The 13,109-nt window shown below is 33.8% G+C and overlaps 1 protein-coding gene and 1 pseudogene across 1 annotated transcript; both read left to right on the forward strand.

Moving 5' to 3' along the window:
• Positions 1-47: 47 nt before the first annotated feature.
• Positions 48-2,350, forward strand: LOC119193479 (DNA-directed RNA polymerase I subunit RPA43-like; the record flags this gene model as incomplete). The annotated part of the gene is given in 6 exon segments (XM_037447082.1): positions 48-263; positions 876-898; positions 901-1,066; positions 1,140-1,234; positions 1,237-1,291; positions 1,978-2,350. Coding segments are annotated over 6 exon segments (891 nt in total), but the record flags the coding sequence as incomplete, so codon positions are not given.
• A 1,214-nt stretch (positions 2,351-3,564) lies between these two features.
• Positions 3,565-5,658, forward strand: LOC119193481 (annotated as a pseudogene).
• The last annotated feature ends 7,451 nt before the right edge of the window (positions 5,659-13,109 follow it).

Here is a 13,109-nt window from a genome sequence, read left to right on the forward strand (position 1 = left end):
GTTATTTTATAAACAATTTTGGGGTTTAAATGTTTTAACTTAAAACACGTTTATGTACACATTTTAAATTGTATAAACTTTGAAATGTCAACGATTATAAAATTCGATTTAAAAGATTTAAGAAAATTAGCCTGTGATAAGAATTCTTGTGTGATTGAGAAAAAAGTGACGCAAAATTTGGCTTTACAGCCATGGTGTCTCGGTAACATTAATGAATCAATAAAAAATCTATTGGATTATAAAATTGGGAAATTTGATAAAGAGTAAGTTAAATGTAAAAATCTTTGCAAAGTAGGTAATGTCCCAATACCCATTATCAATGCGATTTGGTCAAATCTATTGCGCCATGGTTAACATCGATTCGGAAACTTTGTATTAGCGAGTCTTAAGATCTACGAACATCTAAAGCTGACTTGACGACACTTTGGTTAAAATAAAACTACCCACTATCATGCTTGGTATAATACAGTGATACACTGCAGTCTGTAATGTGTATGATTTCAAAAACCAAACAAAATATTTATATCGTAATATAACATTAAAAAAATTACCATACTAATAGCTTTAATGCTCAGTTGTTGGTTGCAATAAAGTAATAAAAGGTCTAAGTGTTACTGCATTATTCATTGATGTTTGTGGCCTTGATTTATTGTTGACAACCTCACATATTTCCCATCAATTTTTGTTTGGACATAACTACTAGTATGTGGAATAATTGAGAATATAATGATCTTGAAATCAAGAAATTAAAAGGCATTCCATCAAGTTTTTATAAATGGTCCTCGAAGACTGTTGCATTGTAGATTTTTTACTTTAAAAATACTTATTATCTTTGTTAGTAGATGTAAGTAAAACAAATCATTATTTTTTTCCAGATACAATGGTATTTTATTGAGTTACAAAATTTACGTCTGCTACAAAATATTGGCACCATCAGAAATGACAATGCTGACATCCACTTCCAAGTGCAAGCTGATTATTTTATTTTCCAACCATACATTGGTGCAACATTAACTGGAATTGTCAATAAGAAAAGTACCACACATCTTGGCATTCTAGTCCATAGGTAAATACACCAAATATCATATATGCCAATTCTCATGTATGCAAGGTTTATATTACTGAGTGTGTGTTTTCAGAGTTTTTAATGTAGTTATACCAAGGCCAACTGAAAAACCTGGAAATGAATGGATAGGATCAAGTATACAAGAAGGTCAAGAAGTGAAGTTTACAATTGTGGTCTGGATCTGTATGGTGCATTGCCTTACATTAGGGGACAATTGGATGAAAGGTACCTGTCATTATCCCTTTTTTCAGATTCTGTTGCTTAATACATTGACTGTGGTGGCAAAATGATAAACTGTCTACAAGTGCAGTCATCATGCATGGAGTGTGTTGTCAACATCTCATTTTAACAGAGATGTGTGTGCATTAGCTTATATAACTATTGCAATATTGTAAATGAATTTTTTTTAAAAATATGTAAGATATATAGTTCACTATTTGTGCTGTCCTTTATATTATTTTATTAAAATATGTCTCCTTTTACATTATGCTTTAGTCTTTGAATCTCACATCTTCATGCCTGTAAATGTCCATAGCAATAAAAGTAATTTTATTATGTATCAACCTCTCGTAAGTGCAACTATTTTCTATTATGTGACTGATAAATTATGCTATTATATTTAACACTCCAACACATAAGTGCTAGCTGCAATCAGCAAAAACACAACTGTAAAGTGTGCTGCAGTCAATGTGTTAGTACTGAAATTTGTGCTAGACAATAATATGATGTAGGCCATAAAAGTATTAAATGGTGGAATAAAAAGGTAGTTTAGAAACTGAATGTGAACTAGCTCAAATTTTTCCAAAACATATTTTAGTTTTGTTTTGATTTAAATTCAAGACACCCAATTAATACTTTGCATAGTGCCAATTGCACATTTTATGATTAACATTTTAATGATATCATTACAGTTCTGTGAAATTTGCTCATGAAGGAGATTGTGAAGAAATGGAAACTGAATCACTTCAGCCACTTCAAGTATCCTATATTGACTTTGATAAAACTAAACCCAATATACAAAAGCAAAGTGGGGATGGTACAACACTACCTACAAAAAATAAAACAAAATTAAATTCAAGTAAACATCAATTGAAGAATGTGCCTACAACAGACAGCTCTAATCAAGTTCAAAACGGAAAAAGTAATGCTAAAACAAAACATGAAGAAAGTAATGTTAGTATGTCCGAAAAGACGAAAACTAAGAGGCGAAGCAAAATACCAGAAACAGATATGAAGCCATCAGACCCAAATATTAGGCCAAACAAGAAGCACAAAAAAGAAACATATAATTCTAGTTTATTTTACTTTTTAAAATTCTGAGTAATATATTAATATACACCAGTTTACTTTGTAACTGAAGATTTTTTCATTTTTTAGGTACTGCACTGTGTTCCTAGGGCCGCGACAAATGTCCCCCATGCATGGGTTTGCATTGGGACTACATAGGGCTTAAAAAGGGTCCTAGAACTGCGTTAGGCCCCAGGTGGTTGCCCGGTTAGCCTCCCCGCTATCCCTCCTTGACCGGTATTAGGTTTCCCAAATGGCGCGATAATAAAAAATACAAAATACTTCTTTAATGGCGAAGACCTTGGTCTGTCAAATGTATCCGGCAATAGTATACCTCGAATTTTGAACCTGCGAAAGTCTGTTTCGGTATAACAGGTCGTTTCATTTTCAGCTATTGTCCGTTCAGTCATTTTATTTACCCGGATATAAATATATCTTTTGCCTGAGTTTGCATTACTTGCTAAAATTCTTGTCGTATTTTAATCTCTGCTTTTTCTTTTAAATCGGTGATTATAGATAACAAGATATAATATCATGCCTAAAAGGATATAAAGCAGGGATGTTACGGAGCTCCGTAACCGTAACCGAAACTATCGGTTATCCGAAATAAAAATATATTCGTAACTGTATCCGTTACAAAAGTTACGGATAATATTATTTTACAGGTTTTTATTTCACCGCACACACTCCACGTGAATCTTATATAGTTTGTTTTTTTGTCATAACATAACCTTATTCTAAAAAGAATTTTATTTATTTTAAGAGTTTAGTTAGGTACTTAATTTAATAAAGTGAAGGAAAAGTGTTATGCTACGTACTAAATTGATTTACTTATAAGGACAAAATGCGTCCAAAGTAGTTTAATTTGGACATTTTTTCATCAAGTTAAAGTAAATTTTGCAAAATGTAAACAGTGTGATAAAAACTTTTCACACAGAGGAGGTGGCACTACTCCACTGAGTCTTTAATGCTAAGTTTAGACTAGAATGTTCATGTAGTTGTATAATGTTGAAGAACAAGCTTCAATATAAGCATAAACCAGTTACAGCAATTGTATACAATTTACATGGTAAAAATTGATTACAGAAGTCGACTTCTCGATGTTGTAGTACATTTTCTACGATGTTTTTTAGTAGATGGCGATACCTTCGTATCAAAAATTCGATAAAAGGCTCACTATTTTTATTCTATGAAGTGCTGATTCCAGAGCCAGAGATCCAGAGCCATAAATAAAAAAAGTACCTAGAATTGAAATGTCAATTTTGTCAAATAAAATGTTTTGTTTTTAGGTTATCAGTATCCCTCACTAATATCTATTAATTTATTTTAAAAATAATTTGTATCATTTGGTTTAGGCTCGAATTGTGAAATTATGTCAGGCAATTTAAGATTTCTTAATAAAAGCATAACTCAATCTTTGTGCGTTTTGTCAAGGTAAGTACTAAATATATACAGTTGTGCTACCCCAATCATATTTAATGTTTATGCCTGTGAAGGTAATACTTATTATTATTGTTTTAAAATACCCTTTTACTTTAAACAGAGGCTATGCGAGACGTACGAGTTTTCCGGACTACTATCAAAACCCAATATTTAGAAAAGACGAACAATCCAGGCTGATTGAAGAAGGGGAGTTGTCAAGGCGAGCTAAATTACCGGTAAAACCGCCGACTGTATATGAAAGCTCTTCAGTGTACCATGATCCGCTTGTAAAGTAAGTACAATTGATCATCTTGAGATTCTTTTCCTATTATCTGTAGGTTATTGAGCCTTAATCTACTGATCGAATGGTATGCCCCAGTCTTACGACATTGTGAATACTATATAAATATATCTGATTATGGGACCTGCATTACTCCTACTTCGAAGTATGGCAACATAGTGATGATTATTTGCCATCAAGGAAACCAATTGCTCATTTGCCAAATAACATTTACAAATTACAGAATGGATATAGATTCTATTTTAACTACTATAGTTATAACTTTGTATATAAAAAAAGTTACCATTTATTTCTTATTTAATTTCAGTAAAGTCATCAATCATGTAATGGAAAAAGGCAAAAAGCAATTAGCTCGAAGTCTAGTTGAAAAAGCATTTGAGAACATCAAGAGGAAACAAATTGAGCGCTACCATCTGGCATCAAGTCCTGATGAAAAAGCGAAAATTGAATTAAACCCTAAAGACATTTTGCACAAAGCCGTTGAAAACTCAAAACCATTATTGCAACTGACACCTATTAAGAGGGGTGGCATAACATACCAGGTAATAATAAAAAAATAAGTAAATTGCATATATTATAATAGCAACAGATAGTACATGCCCTATAGGTTAATTGGGAATAGAACCACAGAGACTAACATCTGCAGGCTTCAATCTGAAGTTGCACACCTCTGAAATTTATATGTGTACTTATGAAGTATGAAGTATTGCTTGTTTTAATGGTGAAGGATAACCGCACTAAGCCTGATAGATTAGCGCTTGAACCTTCTTAATATGCGATGAAGCTATGCTGTCATGGGCAGAATATACAAGACAGGTATTATTTTTAAGGGACAACATAACACAAAAAGTTTGTTTAATATTTTAAAAGCCTTATATTTTTCTTGTTAAAAATAAGTGAGGCCCCTTTATAAAACAAATAGATTTTATTAATTCCACTGGTAAAAAGTTGATAATACTTTAAAGTTTTTATTTATGTGCTTAGACCTCAATTGATAATTTGTATATCTTTATATTTGGTAGTACTAGTAGGAATATTTAAGTTTTAAAAGTCAGTATTCTAATATAATACATTCAACGAGACATACATATTCTCACATTATGTTTAAATTAATTTTATTCCCATTACTGGAAGCAAAAATTTTTTGCAGGTACCTGGACCTATCACCGAAAGGAGGTCACTGTTTTTAGCAATTAAATGGCTATTGGAAGCTACTTATGAAAAGAAAAACAAGTCCATTTTCCAGAGCAATTTGCATGGGAAGTGCTTGAAGCTGCTAATAATACTGGAAAAGTTATCAAGAGGAAACAAGACTTACACAGGCAATGTGAGGCTAACAGAGCCTATGCACACTATAGGTGGCAGTAGCAATTTGTTGCCCTCATCTAGTGTAATAAGATGTGCTTTAGAATATAGATACTGTGGATATAAACTATTGTCATAAGTTGCCTTTATTTGTGGTTAATGTAAATCTTCAAAAAAATTAACTATTTGTATCAGTTTACAATGGTAAACACTTGAATGCAAGTGTCATAGTAGCTACAGAAAATGAAAATATGTTACTAAAATATAATTTTACGAAAATATCCATTTTTTATTATAAAATAAATAAACAATATAATAGTTCCTGCCTGTAAATACATACAATCGCCTTTCTTTAAAACCAACTCTTTTTATTCGCATGTTACATAAAACAAGCATGTCTTTGTTTTGGTGGTAGATCTTCTCATTGGCTGAACCCAGTTGATATGATGAACATTTGTGCTAATTTTGCTTACATAAATTTTAGCACAGAGGCTACGCGCTTTCTAGAAGGTGGACAGACCTAACATAGGTCCCACACACATGGTGGTTGCAGTTTCCTTCTAACAGTTTGGTCTAGAAATTTTAAGGGGAGAATTATGTTCAGCAGTAAAGTTCCAAAGGGTGAAGAAGATAAGGAGATGAGCTGTACAAACCTTAGAGGCGCGAGGCCGCTTGGATCGCCATGCCATACCGCTTCGATATCGTGGACGGAGGCCCACGTCGTCATTGCCTTACGCCGTTTTGTACTAATCTTATCTTGCTTCTTACCAATATGATACATACGAAAAATTATGAAAAGAAATTGGATATTTGTTAATTGTGAACTCGAGAAACAGCTGAACGGATTTGGATAAAAATCCGGCGCACTCACAGACTATTTCCTGGATTAACTCATAGGCTCCTTTTTATTCCGACAATTTGCTCCCGTTGGAAATAATTGAATTTTTAGCTATGACTCAAACAGATGGCGCTTGCATCGTACCGTTGCAATGGGGAATGCATTTGGCTTGTTTGTAGCGGGAAAGGCGTTTCAAGCCAGCAAAGCTGCGAGTAACCCTACTCTCGTCAAGAAGCTGTATGTATGCAATGTTGTGTTTCGATTGGGAGGACATTACTTATAGCTAGGGTTTACATATTTGTTGGAGTTTCTTGCACAAATTAAATCATGTAATCATTTTAAAAATCTTTATTCTCTCTACTATTTAATTTGCAAATAAAATAAATATGAAGCTAATTTGATATTTAATCAATAAAGCAGAGCATCGGTAGCCTAGTTGGGGATGAAACGACGCGACGCGACGGTTTGTTTGATTCGAACCTGTGAACCATCATGTAGACGGTCCTTCATGATGGCTCACAGGTTCAGAACCCAAGGCACACAAGGTATATCAATTGATATCCGAACGATACCAATTAATATATAATAATAATTATTGAAGCAAGATATTGATAACACCAGCAACGATGATAACAGTATCTTATGCATATTTTTAAACACAAAAGTATGAATGAGTGAAATGAAGTATAATAGGTAGAAAGGTACTTTTTATATTCACCGTATGGTTTTGGAAATCCTATTCATTGCGCACACGCCGACTTCTGGCGTCTACTGTCCAAATCTTGCGGATCCACCCTTATGTTGTACATATAGTATTTGGTCATTTCGTACCTATGTTATCGTTTTGAACGTGTGTTAACCTCATCAAAATATCCAGTGAGGGACTTGAAATGGGTGGTTAAAGGGCACCCATACCCACATATAGCTGTTGTTAACATGTTTGTCTCGACTTCCAGTCGCGTATTATATACTAGATTAACAATTTCGGTGAGTGTAGATGGTGGCACGTATTGATAGTACATAACCATAATAATGCCGTTTATATTACTTGACCTATCTATATATATAAAAATGAATCCCTATTTCCCTTTGTCCTCCATCACGCGTGAACGGTTGGACCGATTTCAATTTTTTTTCTTGTGCGGTCAGGAGAAAGTCTTATGAAAGAAAAAATCTAAAAATTGCGCGGATAATTAGAAAATTTAAGAAAACTTAACGAAAATATAAATTTTATATAACTGTCAATTGTTTGAAATAACTGTCAGCGATTGACAGAATGCGCGCTGCAAATTCATAGTTAGTAAGACGCGACAACGTCTGTCGGGTTAACTAGTTATAGATAAAAGCTTTCCTCAATAAACGAAGAGTTATTGCGCCGGTTAGTGACCGATTAGTCTTCAGACGAGTCCAAATATTGTATCCATTACTTACCTATTTTACATGTAAAAATAAAGATGGCCATAAATGACTTACCGCCGTTGTCAAAAACGTTTTTTCGATGGTTCGATATCCAGATTCAAGATTGAAATTGAGATCTTTTATAGAAAACGGCTGGTAGTTGTAACATAGACTTGTGAAACAAAAAAAACTTTGCGCTTGCATTAATTAATTAATATGGGGAAACGCGTCAAAAAAAGCCAAACTGTTAACAAATAATTATTTTAGTTAAAGGTGATTAAAGTTCACAATTGTGTTACATAGCTAACATAATTAAAAAAAAAATTAAGGAGGTAATAAAACAACTTTTATAGAAAAATAATATTTTGTTTGTTTTTGTCTGTAAATTTAACATAATCAAATAATAATCAATATGTATTTAATCACGAGTTTTTTATATATTAATAAAAATAAACTATACTCATTAGGATTCTTTTTAAACTGCTACTGAACATAGCGATCTACCTAACACAGCTACATAAGGAGTGTATTTTTGTGTGTGTATGCATTCATCTTATTTGACATACGAAGTTTTGGTAGTCGCAAACTGCTAAGTATTGATCGTACTTTATGAAAATGTATCAGTTAGCGACCACTTTTATGAGTGAAATAGACAAAAGTCTCATCAAAGAAAAACGTGTTCGAGTACCTAAATATTTGCAAGAAAGGGCGTGTTTTGCAAACTTTTGAATAATCTCATCCTATACTTATCTGTTTAAGCTAAGTAAATATCAAAGTCACACTCAAATCTATGCTCCCAAATAATTATTTATTAAATAAACTCTATTAACATTCGCTGTTTAATACTATTTACAACGGTCTTTTTTACTATGCACAACAAAATACATGCACAATAAATCATACATGATTTTTTTTTAACAAAAAGCAATTTACCTTATTTACTTCATATCGAAGCATATTAAAGAAAGTGAATATTCACATAATTCATATTATGGAAACGAGAGCCCATTAAAACCTAGTAACACAAAGAGATATTGCGCAGGTAAACGAGTCCGTATTCTCACTTAACTGTGCATTTAATACCGGTTAGAGAAACATAGGTTAAAGTGAAAATTATGCATGATGATTTCTTATGTTTACGCGAATGTTAGACATTTTCTGTTCCTGCCTAGAATGATTCGCGAGGCTATTGAAATTAAAAAAACACCCAAATTTCAATAGGGAAGATGGTTGGAAGCGTGCACAAGCCTGGGATCCTGTTCTACATTTAATTAAATCGGATCCCAAAGACCGGCTGCCAGACCTCAAGACATTGTGAGCTCATTTTGCGTAGATCGGACCGTCAACAGCTAAAATTTAAAAAAGTTGTATATTTGAAAAATGTAGGTAGATATTGTACCGCCCTGTGGAATGGGGGCGTTTGGAGAATTCCACCACGGTATCCCCTGCCTGTCGTAAGAGGCGACTAATAGGGGCCACGAAGGGGGTCGTCGGCGGGCAGCAGGGGCTATCCGCTCTAATGCATTTTGTGCATTTTGCACATCTTTCGGTTGACCCCGGGATGGACGGCAGTGTGCTGTTGGCCTCATACAGCCGTAGACGCCGAGGGCGTCCTTCAGTGCCGCAGGGGCTTCTGAGCCCCTCCCTCCATAGGAGACGGGCCGCAAGGCGGCACCGCGCAAGGGGAGCAGCTGCGGTCGCAGACTAGTCACTTCAACGTCAGAGGAAGCCCGCAGCCGTCCCTAATGCGCCGAAGAGGGCCACCGCGGAGTTTTAGCTGGTAGGCCGTGCATAGGTTAAGTTGTATATAGGGTTAGGGGCTCGGCCCGGCGGTCGCCTGAAAGTCACCATCAAATCCGGGCGGCTCAACGCCGGGCCGTAAGGCACGGTTACCCCAGCATAACCGCTCAGTCGCCCCCCACGAAGTAATAAGGCACTTTCTCCGCGAAAACAAAAAAAAAAGGTAGATATTGTAACTTTGACTTTACGGATGAACACTTCAGTCCCCCCCGTGACCATGAAGGCTGCAAAGTCTTCGAAACGTCGGGAGAAAATAATAATATAAAAAACCGCGATAAAATCCGTTAAATAGTTTTTAGTTTTTAATTTCAATGTGAAAATTATGATTAGGAATTTATAGATTATACTTACCTAATTATTAAACAAGTAGTAGGCACGAATATGTGTGACTTTAAAAATACTTCACCAAAGAGTTCCTTATATAAAAAAGACAGCTAGAATAAAGATAACTTACCTGTTACTAATGTATTGGTGATCTTTAGATATTATTTTTATGAATCTGGGATAAACTTTAATAATTACCTATAGACTGATGCGTGTTTAGAGTGATAGTTTTAGTAGCTAGTCGTTTTGGGTGCAATCGGTCCTTGGAAAATTTCAAAGGATAGGTATATGTGTATGGTGCAAGAGAAATTTAAAACACGATAAATTATTAATTTGATTATATATAAGTACTAACAATGGTTATAAAAAAATAATATATGACTAGTCGCGTTTGAACACGACAGGATAAGGAGAATACAAAGGTTAGATAAATATTGTATTTGTTGAGTTGGATATCTTTTAGTTATATAATATTACATCTCTACTTATATGAAAATCTAATTAAAAACTTGTGTAATAAGTAATGAAAAAAATTGAACTAAATTAATTATTCTATCAAAAACTCTGGTGGCGCTATTTGAGAAGGAACCGTAAACAGTTATAACCGTCATGAAATCAATTGGAAAACACTTCATTGATGCAGTGTATAAAGTATCTACATACCTACAGATTATGTGTTATTTTAAGTACGTACGTAGTCAGCAATCACTTAAAATTCGAGCATTTGCCTTATGTACATATGTGCACAATATCTACAAAATATTTATCTGACCAATGCGAAATTTGTACTAACATATCTAATTATTATTAAAAGATTAAAGATACGGATTTGGATAAATGTTTATCTGAACATTCTTCTTGTAATTTTCATAAATTGTACCTTTCAAGTTGGGTAAGAACGCTATGTTGGTTTATGTCCCTAAATGTACCTACCCACCTCCGGTCAATTCTGATACGCATAGTCTCTATACTGAATGATGAACATTATGTCGCGGCCCTAGGTGCATACATACAGGAACGTGTATATCTCTTGGTTGCAAAATTCACACTGAGGCCTATAAGGGACCGCAAACATTCCCTGACCCTCCCCTCCGCCGATCCTGAGTTGGTTCCTTATCCTTTCCCCACACTTCAGGGCCCTGCAGTCGCTAAGACGTGGGGAACCAGTGTGACGTTTGCAGATTTCTCTCAGGGTTGACAGCAGGGTCTCTATGCAAAAAAAAATATAGCCACCTACCTACTAAGTTAGTAATAAGTTTCCATGCCCACCCTATAACTGTACTACCGTTATTTTTGAAATCCGAGAGAATTAATTATAAATCTCACCCAGAACAATGTCCGCAGATAGGTGTGTAGGGCATATTCCTATGCCCTTGGCAATTCCTAATCAGGTTTACGCAAGCAGGTAATATACCATATTATTGAAATTAATATTTATGCAAGTGAATGGTTTTATTCCATTAATATGCATATAAAATTGAAAACTCTAGAAATCTAACATAGATCGTAAAAAAGATAGGTAAATATATATATAATAAATATATGTCAGTTACGTGTCCTCCAAATAACGTTGTTAATAGTATAAATACTTTCCATGAGGTCGCAATCCTCTGTTATCGGAATCTCCGTGCTTTACGGCGTTTTGCTCTCACGATATGACCATAGTATTTTCATTTAATATTTATCCGTATTGCTTTACAACTGGCTTTTCTACTTGTAAACATCCCATTCTTGAGATAACAATGCCTCCTTATTGATGATTTTATCCCCCGTTTTGTTATGTAAACATTTGAACTATTAATATTTCCAACTCCTTCCTATTTTTCTATTTGATTAATTTCGCTGCGAGTTAAAGAAAGATTGGTATATCGTGAGGTTCACCGAGTTCGACCACTCGGTGTCATAGAATGCGTGCTACTGCTGATAAACCGAAACATAAACCAACTGAAAAGGAGGAAGTTTTAAAATAGCCGACTCCAAAAGCGCCTTCAAACCCAATACTTAATTATTTAACTCTACATAGGTATGTGCTAATAAGAAATTATTAAAACATACTTAAAGTAATCTTATCAATTATTTTTTTTATGTTTATATGCACACTAAATATTTTTATCAAGTCGATGCCTAATTTAAATGGCTCGGTAAGCTAAGTAAACGCATAAGCACTGTATTAGTCAGGCATTAATAAAGTTATCAGAATCAGAGATAATGTGAACAATATTATGTTATAAATACAAGGAAATAACATTTAAAAACAACACAAAATTAACATAATTGTTGAATATAAATTTTGTCTATACAACACTTATTTAGTTTTGTTAGTTATCTACTGTAATAATATTATTATACGGGAAGGATTTTTGAGATGGAACAGTAAGGCCATAACTGCTGCAGCTACAGGAAAACTTTCTTAGGAAACTATCCATTATTTTTAAAGACTTCAAGATCTGATTTCACGGATATTGAAAAAAAATTACAGTTAGCAGGAAAATGGCAATTTATAAAAAAAAAAAAAAATTATCCCAATCGATTCTGTTGCTTATAAGGATCACAAGACTATTGGACCATTAAAGGTGCAAGTACTTTTAAAGCGTGAAATTACAAAATCTTTATTGTTACATTTTGCGGGCAACACGATACTATTTCATTTTTGAACATAACAAACCTTTGTATTCAGGATGGATTAAATCAATCCAATTCCATGTATACATGACCAATTATGATGATGTAGATACGAATAACTGTAACATCTCATAAAATAAAATATTTGTATTAACTTACAAATTATAAACATATATTATAATTACTGATATTATTTAAAATTTGTCTGAAAAATTTAATAATAACACATCTTTTCTTTTTATGCGCTCTCCCGTAAACAAGCTATTTTGCATGTAACTTTATACTTGGCACTCGTCGATGTAGAGCCTCTCTAAATGTAGATGTTAATAAGGCCGAATATTACCCACGACAATATTTATTTATAACACCGCCATATCACACATAGATATTATATTAAAAAATCTGCGAACTCTATATTGCAAGCGACAGTACATTCGTATGTAAGCAATTAATAAGTATTAACAAGGTACTCCTTGATAACGATGAACGTATTTGTGAAATGTTTAAGTGTCTTGTCATCATCGTTCCTCGAGTACTAGTAAACGATTCGTTCTGTTTGGTACACAGGTACTTGATTTGCACTAAAAACAGAAACGTGATTCAACGAGCAGGTGTAACTTAAGTATTTTAGGTGCGTCACTGTTAGATAAAACCCACACAATACAAACCACTGAAATTAGTGAATCAGATATTTTTACTACATTGATTTTCAAAGTACTTTAATATACCTACCTATATAATAAAAA

The sequence above is a fragment of the Manduca sexta genome, unplaced genomic scaffold, assembly GCF_014839805.1.
Source record: "Manduca sexta isolate Smith_Timp_Sample1 unplaced genomic scaffold, JHU_Msex_v1.0 HiC_scaffold_57, whole genome shotgun sequence".
Classification (NCBI taxonomy): Eukaryota; Metazoa; Arthropoda; class Insecta; order Lepidoptera; family Sphingidae; genus Manduca; species Manduca sexta.